We start from the raw sequence: 18,560 nt of genomic DNA, 5'->3' as shown, positions 1-18,560 counted from the left end.
GGGGTCCAGGGATAGTAATGTGCCTGTTCTCTGGGGGTCCGGAGGTAGTAATGTTTCTGATCACTGGGGGCCCAAGGGCAGTAGTGCACCTTATTGCTGGAGTTCTAGGTGCAATATTGTGTTCCCCACGAGGAGAATACACATCGGAGTGTGTCAAGCTGTAATGGGAATACGAAAAGGGTTCAGCTGGGAAAAATGTGGAATCTCAAAGATGCACCAATCAGGATTCATAAAATGTTACTCGTCTACGAAGTGATGTCATACTTATTTCAGCACACTTACGTTCCACTCAAAGCCACCGACGGCCAGGCCGTTTGCAGCCCCTGTGCCCGCCAAACCAACAAAGTGTCCGCTTCCGATGTTACTAGCAAAGAGTGAGGCTCCCACCTGGAGGGGGAATTGAGAAAGAGACTGAGCAAGTTTTTTTTTAAACTAAAACTTTCTTCTGCTGCAAGAGTGGAGAATTAGATATCAAAAAAGAATTTTTAGCTATGAAAGGTTTTCAGAGAACTGGGCATCAAAGTAGGCTACCACGCTGAACTTTCAGCTCAGGAACCTGGATGCAATCAACTTCCACCTAACTGAGGCCTGGTTGATTTTGGTTTATTGAATGTTTGCAGTTTGTACTGTAAATATTATCGATTTACCTGTAAAAATTATTGTTGTATTTATATTGTTGACCATAATTGGTGAATGAATGTAATGGATTTACTATGTAACTATTGTATTGTATAAATGCTGTTGTACTTGAATGTTAAAATTTAAAAAAAAAGAAGAAAAAGAGGACAACAGGTTTTACCAAGTAAAAATGAAGTGTTACTAGATTGCTAGTAGGACTAATATGTATTGTTTTTTACTATGGGTATTTGTATTGTTGATATTGTATTTGTTTGAAAAAATGTATTATTCTATTTTGTACTGTTAATTTTAAAGCTGATTTTTGTTAAGGTTAGCTTTATTGTGGTTAATGAATGTAATGGATTTATTATGAAGTTGATGTATTGTAACAAGTATTACTAGATTTAAATAAAAGAGTTGAGGCCTGGTTGAGGACTATTACATAACAAGCTGAATTGAGGACAAACATCTAATTGAGGAATTTCTTTATTGCCCAAATAGCCTTAAATCTTAATTACTGCTTATAGCCAAGTTTAATTCTCACTGCTTACAGATTATTAATCAATCCCAACCATTTGTATTTTCACATATTCAGGCTGTGGCCTACCAGCCAATTGAGGTCTACTGCCCAACAATGGCCCAGTTGTGGATTAACACAAAATTGATTTTAGTTTCCTCAGGATTTCAGATTTATGGTAATTCAGTTTGCTATAATTTAAGAAGCTGTTATCAAATAAATTAAATCGATAACATAAACATCACTTACTGTGTACCATCGCATGTCCCTCCCGGCCAAGAAGTACCCACCCACGGTCGCACGGTTGGTCCTACACATAGACTAAAAAAAACAAAGTATATAGATAACAGATCAGATTACATTCCATGCAGCCATTGGCAGATAATCATGCCTGTTTCTGCTTCGGAAGGAAAAAACACCATACAACAGGAGACAGATGCTTGCAACTGAATGGGGCGGGGGGGGGGGGGCGGGGATGTGGGGCGGGGGGTTCAAAAGACTGACCCCATTCAAGGAGCATGTCCTCCAAATGTAAGGACAGGAGGAGGAGTTAGTAGATGGGGATACAGGAAGCACAGCACCACTCAAAGTTTATACCACACTGACCCTTCCTTCACACTCCATTCCATTCTGGCAAACAAGCACTGACACACAAGCTGGCATATAGCATGAAGCTCACTGCCTGATAACTTGTTCTGTGGGAGGGCTCCAAACATTTCTCCTCTTTATATTTCTTCAGGTCTGGCCAAAGAGGCTGGCTAGAGGCCTTCGTGAGTGGAGTCACCCAGCGCCTCAGCTGGAAACTTGCCATTCTATCTCACGTTGTTCAGCACCAACGCAGATCCATTCATTTAAATAGTCGGTTTGAAGGCAGCAAACTGGGTGATATACAGAGCACAGATGAGCAGGAGCAGATGGAGGTGGTCAAAGAGGAAGAGGAAGCACCTGCCTGAGGGTGAGGTCACTTCCATTCACAGCTGATGTAGTCGGAGATTCAGATCCCTCAGGGTCCAGCTTTTAAAAGAAGGATGATTTTGGAGCATGAGACATTGTTAGGGTTATTGCAGGATGTACCTGGTAGCTTCTGATCCATGGCACACTTGTGGCTAATCAGCAATTTCAATTGGCCAACACTGCTAAAGAGTAATGTGGCCTCCAACAACTCTTGAAAATCTGCCCACCAGTCAGCAGCAAACTTCACTACTTTTTTTAAAAAACACAACGGGCCTGAAATTCTTTACAAAAGAGAAGGATATTGAAGAGGAGTTGAATCCGTAAGTGGTTGAAAGTGAGATGAGCGATATTATTATGAATAAAAAGAAGGTTCTAGATAAGGTAGTTAGGCTAAAGGAAGACAAATTGCAAGGGCCCAACAAAGATACAGATTATGATGCTGAGGCAGAGGAGGGGGAAATTGGTGACGCCCTTGAAATTATATTTCAGGGCTCTTTTGAGTGTGAATGTAGAGCTTGACATCTGTGGCAGGAAAAATGTTAGCATCTTTAAGATGGAAATGCCATCGAGATACAGAGAGAATAGAAGTAGCCAGCACAAATTTCAAAAGGGATGATTGTGCTTTACAAATTCCATAGAATTCTTTGATGAGGTAACAAACATGGTAGATGGGGAAAATGCAGTGGATGTAGTGTATATGGACTTTAGGAAAGCTATTAGCAAGGTGCCACTTGACAGATTACTAGGGAAGATTATGGTATAGAATTAGGGGGAGGATAGTTATCTGGATTAACACATGGTTAGAAGGGAGAAAACAGAGAGTGGGAGTTAATGGCAGTTTTTCAGAGTGGTTGGAAGTGGGCTGTCATGACCCACAGGTTTCTGTTCTGGAGCCACTTCACTATCAATGATTTGGATATAGGCTTAGAAGGACTGGTGTTGAAATTTGCAGATGATACCAAAATAGGAGGTACAGTTAATTCTTTCAAAGATGACGAAAGCCGTAAGGTGATATTGATAAGATGCGTGGTGATGGGGGTGTGGGGGCGGGGAAGGCCTAAAAGATGGCAGATGGAAATTAATGCCGGTAAATGTGAGGGGATGCATTTTGACAAAAAAAATAACAGCTGTAATTAGAATCTGACTGCAAGTAGGCTCAGTGCTGTGGAATTTAGGGGTACAGATTGACAGGACATTAAAGACAGCATGTCAGGTTGATAAGGTTTTAACATTTTAGGTCTTATCACAAGAGGTTTAGGCCAAGAAATTGGGCTACTTACTGCCACGAATTACTGCCGCGATCCTGGAAAAAAATGGCGGCCGTCACTCTAATGCCCTTCTCTGGTGCGGGACTCGGCGGCCGCCATTTTGGTGAGGGCCTTGCTAGCCCTGGACATGCAAATATGGAGAGCGTGACCTCAGTCGGCGTGCAACATCAAATTAACATCACACTCTGCGAGCTTGGACCTTAGCGCTGAGTTTAGCGCTGGGTCCCAAGCTCGCTCTGAAAAGTGAGTGTGTAGCAGACTGACAGATGCTGTCAGCACTTCTTAAAGGGACACACACATCTTTCAGGTAAGTTTGCATTTAAGCTTTTGGACTGGAATTCTTTTGGATTTTATTGAAGTAGTGACCTGGTGCAATACATGTTAAAAGTTTTTTAAGTGTGCAGGGAATGCTGCTGGATGCTTGCAAGACATCAGATGGTAAAGGAAGACAGAAAAAGCTAGAAATACTCAGCAGGTCAGGCAGCATCTGTAGAGAGAGAAACAGAGTTCATGACTCAGGTCAAGATGCTGCCTGACCTGTTGAATATTTCCAGCATTTTCAGCTTTTATTTCAGATTTACAGCATGCGCTCGCAGAGGGAAGAGGAAGATGCAGAAGAGGAAGACACAGAAGAGGAAGAAGCAGAAGAGGAGGAAGCAGAAGGAAGGATGCAACCCAGACAGCCTCTTTCTGGCCGAGATATCCGTGATCGAATCATCCACCTGCGGTACCAGTGACCACAACCCCAATTCCCCTTTCAACATTTGTCCCACACCTTAATTTTACCCTGTTACTGACCATCACAGTGTCCTCTTGGCCACAATGCTGAAATAAAAGCTACCACAAAGCAAATTTTCCAATTCAACTTTATACATCTAGCCTTCCAATATGACATGAAGAAATCAACTAATCACCCTTATGCATTCCCTTCGTGACTGTCTTGTGTGTGCCTTTATCTATCCTACTGATGCCAAGCAGTGCTACACCAGTGGCTGCAGCATGGCTGGTGGAAGGCTGCTGTGGGGGACATTGCAGATGGCCTTGCTGGTTGGTCTTGATGAGCTGGTGGCTGGGAGTATGAAATCAAGTGATGGTGTTTCTTCTTATTATTCTTCTTCACTCTTCTTTCTCTCTTCTTGTTCAACCATTGGCTGGGCAGTCTGCATTTCTTGGTGTGTGAAATGAGGAAGGCACAAGAGTAGAGTTGTGGTGAGTGGAGGGTGGGAAAGCAAGAGGTAGGTGCTTGCGAGAAGGAGGACAACGTATGAGGATATCAGCATCTTATATCTTTTCAGCTCCACCACTGGCCAAGGGCTCAGCCCTGCCCCTGCCAAGAATGGCCTGCACCGTCTCCTCCAAGGGGGTGAGGTGAAGCTATGAATAAGAAGTGTCTCTCCTGTTTGGTACAGACCATTGGTAGTTGAGTGATTAGGCAGGGGGAGTTGTGCATTGAGAAGTGCGTGTGGCTTGTGCTGTAGTTGGTAGGAGATGGCTTTTGAAGATGCATTCACTGACCTTGACCACTGGTCTGAGGTCATGAAGCTTCTTTGGGTACTGAAGCCAGGTCGTGGGGGGTGACAGCCTCAGTGATCTTGTCCCACATCGTTCTTTCTGGGGGGCCTACTGGCCCCTGTGGATAGAGGACCTCTCTTGCAGTGTTGACATAAGAACATAAGAAATAGGATCAGGAGTAGGCCATTTGGCCCCTCGAGCCTGCTCCGTCATTCAAAAAGATCATGGCTGATCTTCTATCTCAACTCCACTTTCCTGCACTATCCCCATATCCCTTGATTCCCTTAATATCCAAAAATCTATCGATCTCTGTCTTGAATATATTCAACGACTGAGCCTCTATAGCCCTCTGGGGTAGAGAATTCCAAAGATCCATCACTCTCTGAGTGAAGAAATTTCTCCTCATCTCAGTCCTAAATGGCCTACCTCTTATTCTGAGACTGTGATCCCTGGTTCTAGACTCCCAGCCTGGGCAAACATCCTCCCTGCATCTACCCTGTCAAGCCCTGTAAGTATTTTGTATGTTTCAGTGAGATCACCTCTCATTCTTCTAAACTCCAGACCCCCTGCACAAAGCCAGAGTGCTGTGTGCGAGACCCTGGGTGCCCCTTCCCTGGCTTGCTGAGCCATTTGTGTTAGTGCTGAAGCATTTTTCCCATTTTTTTAGGTGTGTAAGGCAATTCAGCTTTAAGAGCTGAAGATTCTCATTTGGGAAGATCTTTTTAATGTTAATTTTTTTTCATAAGGCAGTTGAGCTTTAAGGGCTAAAAACTGCCTATTTTTAAATGATTTTTATTTTTTCCATTTTAGAAGGCAGTTCCCCTTTAAGGGACCTCACTGCTTTCTGAAATAACAGCCTTGCTTTAAGAGAAGGCTGTTCTTGCTGCAATCACGCTATGACCATGCTGCATTGAGCTTCTTGCCAGGACTAACACCACGAAAACAGCCTTCCACGGTGAGTTTAGCGCTGGGCTAATGTTAAGTAGCAATCAGCATGAATATCCTGGTCCTGCCAGCACCATCAATTTCAGCGGCTGTTATCTCCGGCCTGCGGTGGCACTGGCAGGTTTGTAGTGATCTCGAATTTCTAGGCCTTTGGAATATAAAAGCCAAGAGATAATAATGATCCTATATAAAACACTAATAAGACCTCAGTTAGAAGACTGTGTGCATTATAGGGCACCGCACTGCAGGAAGAATATTGAGGCCTTAGAGATGGTACAATGCAGATTTACTAGAATGGTCCCTGGTATGAGGAAATGCAAATGATAAGAAAAACTTGAGCCCTGATTTGAACCTAACCTGCCCAGCAGGAATGGGCTGGGGTTGGGCCTGATGCCCATTTTATGCCCTGCCCAATTTTACTCTCCACTGAAGTCAATGGAATAGGGTGGGGGTCAGGGGTCATGGCAGACTAGTAGTCTGGAGTCCTGGCAGAGTGGTGCTGCAGGAATTTCATGTCCAATCTCTCAAAAATGATTAAAGCATAACTTTCAGTCCATCTCTTGAAACATCAGGGCATCTAAAATGTAGCAGGAGGACACAGTGCCCACTTTATGGCCGGTATCTTGCCGGCGCTCAGAGGGCGGGTCCGCTGTAAAAATCTAAAAGATTGATAGCGGGTCGGGCTCCTGCTGTGAACCTGCCTCCATGTCAGTTTCCCAAGTGCTGGGTCTGCCTGTGCTTTACAGACCTGACACTGTGCCAATTGAAATAGTTAAGAGGTTGTTAAAAGGTATTTAAATAACATTTTACCATCTACTTACCATTTTTCCAGCTTTTTGACGAGTTTCACGGCGCTCGGGGATCACATCAGGTAAGTAGGCCGGGTTTTCTATGACTCTCCATTGCTCTGAATAGGTGACAGTTGCAAAAGTGGTATAAAGGTTACCATTTCACAGCTGTTCACTTTCCAGTGTTAATAGCAGGAGCCTTCAGGATTTTGAACACACTTTTGAGCTTTATGCAGTTTGGAAGTGTTTGGAGTAAACTCTCTATACACTGTCACCTCCTCGGAATAACCTATCTCATCATTGACAGATCACTTCTGTCATCTCAACTTCAGCTGCCATCTATTCCATCAGCATCGGTGCCCTTCAAAAAATCTCAACTTGATCCCCAGAATCCCACCACGATCAGCCCCAACACCAGCATCACCAGGCATGCCAGCAGCACCAACAACAACACCAACCTATTCCACAATCTGATGCTGGTCAGGACATAGGGCATCAGCACCTGACCATATTGCTGCCCAGGACGCCAGGGATGGCCTCACCATGGCCAGATTTACTTCACTTGATGCTGTACACCCTGGATGCCACATGATGCACCAGGTTGGCACCACCCCACACCAACACCATAAAGCATCCCTACAATGCCCAAGCCATTCCTTTCACACTCATCACCATTGTGGGAGTTGCCCTTATGTCTCACCATTCACTACAACTCACTAGGCTGCTTCCAAAGGTACACACAAATCTGTCCAAGAAGGCAAAGTGTTCAAAATAAAGATTTCAATATTTGACAACACATTAGCAGAAACTCTACATGAACATTGGCTAAAAGACCCAAGTGCCTACCCTTGTGTGTTGTTAGTTGGTATGATTGGACCAGGATGAGGGTGAGTGTGATGGGTGGCTAGTGAGATGGGGATGTGATAATGTAGATAGAGAGAGAGGGATGGGTGGAGGTGCAAGGTAAGTTGGTGTGAGTAAGGGTTAGCAGGGGTAGGGTAGGGAAGGCAGAGTGATGGGGATGTGATGAGTGGCACAGCAGGATGAGGTTGAGTGTGGCTTTGCAGTAACGTTTCGTGATCCACTGAGATCATTGAAAGGTCTGAGCCACTGCAGCCAGTTCCTCCTGATGACATCCCTGCTTGTGTCCTCCTGTGCAATGTGCAACCCAGGCTGCGTTGGTCTCCTGGGGAGGTCTGTTCTGCCCATGGGAAGGGAAAAGGAGCTCCCTGCGTACTGTGACTCCCATATGGAAGTAACACTGACAGCACAACTGTCAAAATTAATGTTCATATGGTCCCTTTAAGGAAACCGGCTGATGACGCGTCATCAAATGATGTCATCAGACTCGCTTCCTTTTAATTGGCCGGGAACCTCGCAGGGCGGGCTTAACAAGCCCAATCTGGGTAAAATCACTTCAACAGAGCGCGATGGAACCGGGAGCGGGGTCGCAGTCCGCCACCTACCTCAGCCATACTTATCCTGCCTCGGTAGGCAAAATCGCGGCCTATATGTGGGCAACGTACACTCGACCAGCCAGCATAAATGAAGGAAAGCCAGTTCCAGGTCACTACAGTATCACAACCAACTCATCCAATTGAGACCTGCCGCCTAATGGAGGCCAAGTTGAGGCACACCACCTAAATTCGGCCCATTTAGACCACCACCCATCTGATTGAGACACAGTTATTTAATTTCAAAATTCCATACTAGTGTTAATTTAATACAGGTTGCTGGAATTTTGGAAACCCTTCTTGTGTTCTTACGTATCTTCTTCCTTCTCCAGCGCTAATGCCTGCCTCCTGGTAATATTAAGACTACTTATGGTAGAAAGAACTAGGTATAGGAGGAACATTTCCATTTATTGCCCTTTTAATAGCTCTGTGCAGATCACATGGACACGACTCTGCTGAGCTCCTTCCAAAATGATGGTCTGTTCCGGTCAGTAAACTAACAGAGTAAACAAGGTCTTTGATGCAATGTGCCTCTTTAATCTTTAGCTCATAATGACAATTGTGCTAAATGACTATGTAAGAAAAATTACTCAGTAATGTTCCCCTGTAATTATTTGCGGGGCCTTTGACTCTTTTGCCCTGTAAACTTTTACAGGGTCAGATGGAATATTCTGTAATGTAGATTGACAACATCCTTACTCTTAAATGAACAATGCCCCTCCCCATTCAGTAATAACATTGATTGTTAACCCTTGCACTGCAGACACATTGGTGGAAACTCCTGGGCCAATCGGTTTCATTCCCTTTCAGCTGAACCACTGCGACCTTGAAGCAAACACTAATAATGCTGTAATAAATCCACACAAACATTAGGAGACTATTTCGTCAAATCTGGTTCCCATGTAATTATTCACAGAATCACAGAATCACAGAAACCCCACAGTGCAGATAGAGGCCATTTCGGCCCATCGAGCCTGCACCGACACATATCCCACCCGATCCCTGTAACCCCTACACCAACACATATCCCACCCTATCCCCTTATTGAAGGGGAACATTTACCCTTTTGCGCTGTAAAGCTTCAATGTCAGGTGGAATATTCCAGAATATTCTGTGAAGCAATCAGATACTCCAGTTATTAAAGCAAAATACTGCAGATGCTGGAAATCTGAAATAAAAACAGAAAATGCGGGAAATACTCAGCAGGTCAGGCAGCATCTGTAGAGAGAGAAACAGAGTTAACGTTTCAGGTCGATGATCCTTCATCAGAACTGTTCTGATGAAGGGTCATCGACCTGAAATGTTAACCCTGTTTCTCTCTCTACAGCTGCTGCCTGGCCTGCTGAGTATTTCCAACATTTTCTGTTTTTACTCCAGTTATTAATCTAGATTGATGCTTCAATGCACTACTGAGAGAGTGTTGCATTGATAGAGGTACCATCTTCAAATAAGACATTAGACTGTAGCCTGTTTCCCTGTTCTGGTTGTTAATGTGGATGCTAAATACCCATGGAATTAATGGAAGGAGAGCAGCGAATACTCCCAGGCCTAGAAATTCGACTACTTACTGGTGCTCGTTACCGACAGATTCCTGAAAAGAAATGGCGGCGGCCACTCTTCCACCTGCCTCTGGTGCGGGACTTGGTGGCCGCCATTTTGGTGAGGGCCATAGCGCAGCCGTTAGCAGCGCTGGCCCTGGACATGCAAACCTGGAGAGCGCGACCTCAGTCGGCGTAAAACACTGACATAACGCTACACTCTGCGAAATTGGACCTTTGCGTTGAGTTTAGCGCTGGGTCCTAAGCTCGCTCTGAAAAATGAGCGTGCAGCAGACTGACAGAGATGCTGTCAGCACTTCTTAAAGGGACACACACACATCATAGAAACATAGAAACATAGAAGATAGGAGCAGGAGTAGGCCATTCGGCCCCTCGAGCCTGCTCCGCCATTTAATGAGATCATGGCTGATCATCCAAATTCAGTACCCTGTCCCTGCTTTCTCCCCATATCCCTTGATCCCTTTAGCCTTAAGAAATATATCTAGCTCCTTCTTGAGTATATTTAATGAATTGGCCTCAACTGCCTTTTGTGGTAGAGAATTCCACAGGTTCACCACTCTCTGGGTGAAGAAATTCCTCCTCATCTCTGTCCTAAATGGCTTAACCCTTATCTTTAGACTGTGACCTCTGGTTCTGGACTCCCCTGCCATCGGGAACATCCTTCCTGCATCTAGTCTGTCTAGTCCTGTTAGAATTTTATAAGTTTCAATGAGATCCCCTCTCATTCTTCTAAACTCCAGCGAATATAAGCCCAATCGACCCAATCTCTCCTCATACGTCATTCCTGCCATCCCAGGTATCAGTCTGGTGAATCTTCGCTGCACTCCCTCCATGGCAAGAACATCCTTCCTCAGATAAGGCGACCAAAACTGCACACAATACTCAAGGTGTGGTCTCACCAAGGCCCTGTACAACTGCAGCAAGACATCCTTGCTCCTGTACTTGAATCCTCTCACTATGAAGGCCAACATACCATTTGCCTTCTTAACCGCCTGCTGCACCTGCATGCTTACCTTCAGCGACTGGTGCACAAGGACACCCAGGTCTCGTTGCACTTCCCTTTCTACCAATCTATTGCCGTTCAGATAATAATCTGCCTTCCTGTTTTTGCCACCAAAGTGGATAACCTTGCATTTATCCACATTATACAGCATCTGCCATGCATCTGCCCAATCACCCAACCTGTCCAAATCATACTGGAGTTTCTCTGCATCCTCCTCACAGCACACACGCCCACCCAGCTTTGTGTCGTCTGCAAACTTGGAGGTATTACATCTAGTTCCCTTGTCTAGATCATTAATATATATTGTGAATAGCTAGGGTCCTAGCACTGATCCCTGCGGTACCTCACTAGTTACTGCCTGCCATTTGGAAAAAGACCTGTTGATTCCAACTCTTTGCTTCCTCTCTGCCAACCAGTTCTCTATCCAAGTCAGTACCTTACCACCAATCCCATGTGCTTTAACTTTAACGCTAATCTCTTATGCGGGACCTTATCGAAAGCCTTCTGAAAGTCCAAATACACCACATCCACTGGTTCTCCCTTATCTATTCTACCAGTTACATCCTCAAAAAATTCCAGCAGATTAGTCAAGCACGATTTACCTGTTGACTTTGTCCGATCCTGTCACTGTTTTCCAAGTGCTCTGCTATTACATCTTTTATAATGGACTCTAGCATTTTCTCCACTACTGATGTCAGGCTTACCGGTCTATAATTCCCCGTTTTCTCTCTACCACCCTTTTTGAATAATGGGGTTACATTAGCTACCCTCCAATCCATGGGTACAGTTCCAGAGTCTATAGAATTTTGGAAGATGACCAGCAATGCATCTTTCAGGTAAGTTTGCATTAAACTTTTGGACTGGATTTTTTTAGATTTTATTGAAGTAGCAGCTCGGTGCAATAGACATTAAAAGTTTTTAAGGTGTGCAGGGAGTGCTGCTGGATGCTTGCAAGGCCTCAGATGGTAAAGGAAGACCTCTGAGAAGACAGAAAATGCTGGAAATACTCAGCCGGCCAGGCATATCTGTGGAGAGAGAAACACCAAAGAATTCATATCTCAGGTCAAGATGCTGCCTAACCTGCTGAGAATTTCCAGCATTTTCTGCTTTTATTTCAGATTTCCAGCACGCGCTTGCAAAGGGAAGAGGAAGACGCAGAAGAGGAAGACGCAGAAGAGGAAGATGCAGAAGAGGAAGAGACAGAAGAGGAAGAAGCAGAAGAGGAAGAAGCAGAAGAAGTGGAAGCAGAAGAGGAGGATGTATAAGGAAGGATGCAACCCAGGCAGCCCCTTTCTGGCCGGGATATCTGGGATGGAATTATCCGCCTGCGGTACCAGTGACCACAACCCCAATTACCCTTTCAACATTTGTCCCACACCTTACCTTCCCTCTGTTACTGACCATCACTGGGCCACAATGCTGAAATGAAAGCCACCACAAAGCAAACTATCCAATTGTACATCTATCCATCCAATATGACATCAAGAGATCAACTAATTACCCTTATGCATTCCCTTAGTAACTGTCTTGTGTGTGCCTTTGCCTCTCCTACTGTTGTCATGCAGTGCTACCCAAGTGGCAGCAGCATGGCTGGTGGAAGCCTGCTGACTTTCAGTGGGGAACACTGCAAATTACCTTGCAGGTTGACCTTGAGGAGCTGGTGGCTGGAAGAGTGAAATCGAGTGATGGTGTTTCTTCTTCTTCCTCTTCACTCTCCTCTCCCTCTTCTTGGCCAACCACTGGCTGGGCAGGCTACATTTCTTGGGTGTGTGAAATGAAGAAGGCACAAGGGTGGAGTTGTGGTGATGGGAGGGCAGGAAAGCATGGGGTGCATGCGAGAAGGAGGATAACGTATGAGGATACCGGCATCTTGTAGCCTTTCAGCCCCACTGCTGGCCAAGGGCTCATCAATGCCTCTGCTAAGAATGGTCAGCAGCGTCTCCTCCAAGGGGGTGAGGTGAAGCTAGGAATGGGAGGTGTGCCTCGTGTTTGGTACAGATTGTTGGTAGGTGAGTGATTGGGGTGCGGGGTCGTGCATTGAGCAGTGTGCAAGGCTAGTGGCGCAGTTGGTAGGAGACAGCTTTTGAAGAAGCATTCACTGGTCTAAGGTCATGAAGCTTCTTTGGGCATTGAAGCCAGATCGTGGGGGGCAACACTGCTGGCAGTGATGGCTTCGGTGATTTGGTCCCACTTCCTTCTTTCTGAAGGGCCTCCTGGCCCCTGTGGGTAGAGGACCTCTCTTGCTGTGTTGACCCCCTGCACAAAGCTGGAGTGCTGCGTTCGAGACCCTGGGTGCCCTTTCCCTGGCTTGCTGAGCCATTTGTGTTAGTGCTGATGCATTTTCCCTTTTTTTAGGTGTGGAAGGCAATTCAGCTTTAAGAGCTGAAGACTGCCATTTGGGAATTATTTTTAGTTTTTTTTCATAAGGCAGTTGAGCCCTAAGGGCTAAAAACTGCTGATTTTTACATGATTTTTATTTTTTTCATTTAAGAAGGCAGTTCCCCTTTAAGGGACCGACACTGCTTTCTAAACTGACAGTATTGATTTAAGAGAAGGCTGTTTTTCCTCCAATGACACCACAGTCATGCTGCATTGAGCCTCCTGCTAAGACTACCACCCGAAAACCGGCATTGCACAGTGAGTTTAGCGCTGGGCTAATGTTAATTAGCAAGCAGCACCAATATACCGGTGCTGCCAGTGCTATTAATTTCGGTGGCCGTTAACTGCAGCCCGCAGTGCCACCAGCAGGTTTCCAGCGCTCTGGAATTTCTAGGCCCCATTGTCTCATCGAGCAGTCCTCCTTTAACTAACATAACCAAGAAACCGATTAACTGGGTCATTACTGTCTATGGCATCTTGCTATGCATAAAATGGCAGTCAATTTTGCCTAAACAATAACCATCATCACTACACTTCAAAGCAATTCACTGGATGTGAAGTGCTTTTGAACATTTCTGAGTCACATGATGAAATGTTATATAAATGCAAGTATTTTAATATTACACAAGCAGATCTGCTATAGTGTTGTTCATGGTGAGTTGGAGGATACACTGTTTTATCACAAGAGGGATGTTATCAATAAGTGTGATGGGGAAAGTGTTACAGGAAGTAACTGTAATGCTTACAGGGAGTTAATACCATATGCAGCACTCCTAATATAGTGTATAGATATAGAAAACTATAGAGGGTGCATTTACATTACAGTTCGACATCCGAGACCAGTAGCTTAGGGTGACCAGACGTCCCCATTTTCCGGGGACAGTGCCCGGATGAGGTACTGTGTCCCCGGGCAAACAATGTACCCAGAAGAGTCCTCGGTTCACAAAACTCGTCCCTAAATAGACTGGAGACATATTCACTGGTCCGCTGAAAAGGCAATCTTCACCACGCCTCAGATCTAGACCAATCAGAGCGCGGCATTAGTTTCTCGGGGCGATGCCCTCCTGGAATTGGCGGCTGCTGGTGGCATAGGTGGTACATGTGGGTTAAGTAGCTGCCTCCTTATAGGATAAACCTAACCCGCGTGTCCCACCTACGCCACCAGCAGCAACCAATAGTGACTGACAAGGGATTGAGCCCTAAACTACTAAATTGCACACCTAAAATAGAAAGTTACATAAAAACAAAGGGCCCTAATTTCTAGTCGTCCCACTCTGCCAGCAGAAGTGTGGTGGAGCGAGCCCTATCTGCTGATACAGGGAGACCCAGACCCCTTTCCGAGTCATGGGTACAGGGTCATCTGCATACCTGAGGTGGGTGGCCCCCATCTGTAAGGGCGCATCATCCCAACCCATGGAAAATTGGATTGGCACCACATTGCTCTGGTGATGGATGACCCGGGATAGGCCAATGCCAGGAAGGCCACAATTCTGAAAATTCCTCCGAAGGGATCAATTAACTTTGGCTGTAAGAATTCTGGGGCCATTCCTGGGGACTCACGGCAGCTTTCTGCTGACAAGATGTGCTGGAACTATACCCCAGTAAGCGGCAGTGGAATCATACCCAGTATGGAGCAGTACAACTGGACCCAGTATGGGGCAGTAGAACTGTAACCAGTGTGGGGCAGCAAGACTGCACCCAGTGCAATTGTATCTAGTATGGGGCAGCGGGACTGCACTCAATAATGGGGCAGCGTGATCAGAAACAGAAATGGGGAACAAACATTTAAATAAAATATGGCCGACTATGTAAAAAGTGTGCTGAAGAAAAAAAATTGAAGAAAAGAAGAACCCAAACAGCATGAGGGAATGAACACTTACCCACAGTCCAACGCCGATGACCAAAACAAAGTACACGATGATCACGCTGATATCTGCAGCATTGTTGATGGCCACAGTTTGGGATGGAGACGTGGTTGATGTCGGAGATGCAGATGCCTTCATTTTAGCTTGGTATGCAGAGAGGAAGAGTATCTAGCATGAAAGAGGTTGAGATAACGTCTGACAGTTTGAGGGACTAGCCTATTAATACAGGACTGGTGAGTAATGATTGAACCAATCACATTTAATAGGTTACTGAGTGCTGAGAATCTCCCTATTCAACACCAGGACCCATTCAGGGGAGACTTTCCAATAATCATCCTAGCAACGGACTCTATCAAAAAATATTAATGGATAAATACAGCACTTGCTGTGGTACTGAAATACACAGATCAGGAAGAGCCCAGGTTCCATCCCACATCTGTGCTGACTTAGCTGATATTACGTGGTGTGATACTAAGTGCGATACCTATGTAAACTAACTGAGTGGGGGTTAGTTCTTGCTAGCAGGAATTCGGAGTAACATGTTCATGTTTTTAAGTAGGCTAGGCACATGGATGCCCAGCGTATCCAGAGGCAGCATATTTGCACTAAGTGTTGCAAAATTGAGTCTCTGGAGCAGAGGATCTCTTCTTGGGGAACAATTAGCTACACTCTGCAGGGTCTCCAGAATGTGGTTACCTAAGAAGTGCTGTTAGACATTTGAGGAAATAAGGATAGTGTAGAAAGAGAGAATTGGGTGAGCATTCATTGGGAAAGCAGAGAGGTAGGACTCAATGGTATAGGCAACCCGAGTTACTGAATTGTCCAATAGATGCATAGCAACTGTGAGGTGGACAGTGATAGTGACTCAGAGGAGGATGATTGCATGGAGAAGGGAACTATCGAGGGCTTTGAGAGGCACATAGACCATAAGAGAGTAGAAGTTGTGGGAGATTATATTGTCAAGGAAATAGACAACTTTCTTGCAGTTGTGACCAGGAGTTTCGAATGGTACGTTGCCTTCCTGGGGCCAGGGTGAAGGATATCATTAAACTAATGTAAAAACCACTGGGAAGAGAGGGAGGGCAGATAAAGGTTGCAGTCCATGTTGGAACCAATGACATTTAAGGTCTTGTAACAGGAGTTTAAGGGATTAGGCACCAGATTGAAAAGCAAGCACTCAAGGGTAGTAATCTCTGGATGCATCCAGTGCAACGAACTGTACTGGCCAATGAGAGGAAGATTATATAGTTGATCATGTGGCTGAAGGGCTGGTGCAGGAGAGAAGAATTCACATTCTTAGTGCACTGGAGTGATTTCTGGAATGAGGGAAGGCTATAGCGAAAGGATGGCCTTCACCTGAGCCACAACAGCACCAATATCATTTGGGGGAGGGTAAATTAAACTTTTGCATGTCTTCACAAACAGAAGCTCCCAACAAAAGACTGAAGCTTTATTTAGTGCTGAGTCCAATGTTCGTTGATTACTTTTGACAGTTAGTTAATCCCTACAGTGAAACTTTATCGATCTGTTGAGTCTCAGTCGTTTGGTTTAAGAATGCATGGTGTCTCACCTTTTGTGTCATTGCACATATAAATTTCACTCCTCACAATTCCCTAATGATGCTGACACCACAGCTTTAAAGCAGGTTTGCTTCACCACACCAGTTGACAGAACTGCAGAGACTACTCAGGAGTGATCTACTTTTAATTAATTTAAAAAAACTTTTTGTGCAGTAAAATAAAATCAGCATTCAGTCCAGTTCTTTAGCCCAGCAGTGAAGAGACAGATAGAGTGTGAAGAAGCTGTAAGAACAATATCCAGGTTAACTGAATTACTGCAATGATCAGGGATACTGGTAGGCTGATTGATGAGTTATTCAAGGCCATTCAGCATAGCCTGATCCTGGCCTGATCAATCAAAGTGAAGCAGGGCACACTAGTAACGGTGAACAATAAAGTCACCAAGGATGGTGATTGCAGCAGAAAGGAAGCTAAGAGTCAATGGATTTGATTTTGTTTTTGTTAAAAAGTTGAGACATTCTAGAAGGTTATTAAGGTTAGGAGACAGCAGATGAATTTGGTGAGTTAAAGTAGATATTATGGCAGAGCCACTGAGAGACTCAGAACAAGTGTACATAATTCCTTTTAACGATGTGTTAGCTACAGACTAAATCTGTACCATTGTATATACTGTTTGCATGTACAGGGCGCGGACCCTTTAAGAGCGCGGGCAAACACGATGACATCATGCCGCCGATCACGTGATCACCCTAAACGCGGGAAGAACGTCATGACGCCATCCACGGGACCGCCCAGGCAGTCCTCGTGGAGCTTCCGGCCAGTTAAGACCTGTATACATAGTTCTCTTGCATCAATCTGTTTAAACTCGTTAGTTTGACATTAAAAACCTTTTTGATTGATTGCCTGCGTCGAACTCAATCTCTGGAAAGGAATTTGACCATTCTTACATTGGTGACCCCGACTTTTGTGAACAGTATTCGCAAAAGGAACTGTGGTAAACCACTTTTATCGTTCACTATCGTTACACTATAGTTATCACTGTTGTATTGTTCTCACTGTTCTCACTGTTGTATCACTACACGAGGTCGCCTCTTGTCGCGCTGTTATACCTGGGCTGACCACCTCCGACTCCGCCCATGGCTCCACCTACCTGCCCAGGTATAAAGGTAGTCGACTGGCTGGTATTCCTCCTTGTTGGACCGGATCACCCACGAGGGTGGGCTCTGTTATTTAGTCAATAAAAACCTTTAGTTACGTTCCTAACTCGTCGCTTTTTATTGGACGAATTGATAGGTATATCAATTTTATTGACTAAATTTTAAAGATGTCTACTACTGGCCAGCCAGAAGCCCTCCCAGAAGCACAGCCACAGCAGCTTTCAGACACCGGGCTACACCAGCCACACCAGCCGGCTTGGCTGCAAGCCCTCAAACCACCGTACCTGGATCTAAACCCACAGGCAGCAAACTCAGCCCTCGACTTCAAACACTGGCTGGGCTGCTTCGAATCCTACCTGGAAGAATCCGGCGTCCCTCAGAGATCCAAACTAAGAGTTCTGAACGCCCAAGCGAGCCCGAGAGTATACGCACTCATCCAGGACACGACTACATACGAGGCCGCTATCAACCTACTGAAACAGCAGTACCGGAGCCCGGTAAATTACATGTACACCAGGCACCTCCTAAGATCCCGCCCGCAACAGCCAGGAGAGTCTGTAGCTGAATTTTTACGGGCGCTAAGAGCACTCGGCAGGAACTGTGACTTTAAAGCGGTGACGGCTGTTGAAAATACGGAAGATAATATCCGCGATGCCTTTGTGAAAGGCCTACGGTCCGACCACTCACGGCAAAGACTGCTTGAAGCTAAAGACCTCGACCTGGACAAAGCTGAAGCCCTCGCTCTCTCCCTAGAGGTGGCCCATCAGGACCAGGAGGCGTTTTCCAGGTACTGCTCGCGACCCTGGGACTCGGGCCCGACCCCTACCGCAATACCCTTCGCAGCGCCGCCCCCGGGACCTACCTCAGCGTCGGCGTCCCGGACCCGACCGGGACCGCCACCCCCGGTACCGGCTCCGACATCGGGCACCCGCGATCGGGCCGCCGGCTGCTTCTTTTGCGGCCAGGAGAAGCACCCGAGGCCGCGCTGCCCAGCCAGGAACTCTACCTGCTCAACCTGCAG

The 18,560-nt window shown here is 45.7% G+C and overlaps 1 protein-coding gene across 1 annotated transcript in view; it reads right to left on the bottom strand.

Annotated features, from left to right (window-relative positions):
- Positions 1-15,074, bottom strand: part of slc5a2 (solute carrier family 5 member 2) — a 52,103-nt gene extending 37,029 nt beyond the window's left edge. Inside the window, exons 1-3 of the mRNA XM_085964455.1 lie at positions 14,878-15,074; positions 1,385-1,456; positions 283-387 (exon numbers count right to left, since the gene is read on the bottom strand). Of these exons, the coding sequence (XP_085820581.1) occupies positions 283-387; positions 1,385-1,456; positions 14,878-15,000 (300 nt within the window). The 5' untranslated portion in view covers positions 15,001-15,074. The remainder of the gene's footprint in view (positions 1-282; positions 388-1,384; positions 1,457-14,877) is intronic.
- Between the last annotated feature and the right edge of the window lie 3,486 nt (positions 15,075-18,560).

Source organism: Somniosus microcephalus, chromosome 22, assembly GCF_052327205.1.
Source record: "Somniosus microcephalus isolate GS21.2 chromosome 22, FLI_Smic_1.0, whole genome shotgun sequence".
NCBI lineage: Eukaryota > Metazoa > Chordata > Chondrichthyes > Squaliformes > Somniosidae > Somniosus > Somniosus microcephalus.
This window is presented reverse-complemented; position numbering and strand designations above follow the sequence as displayed.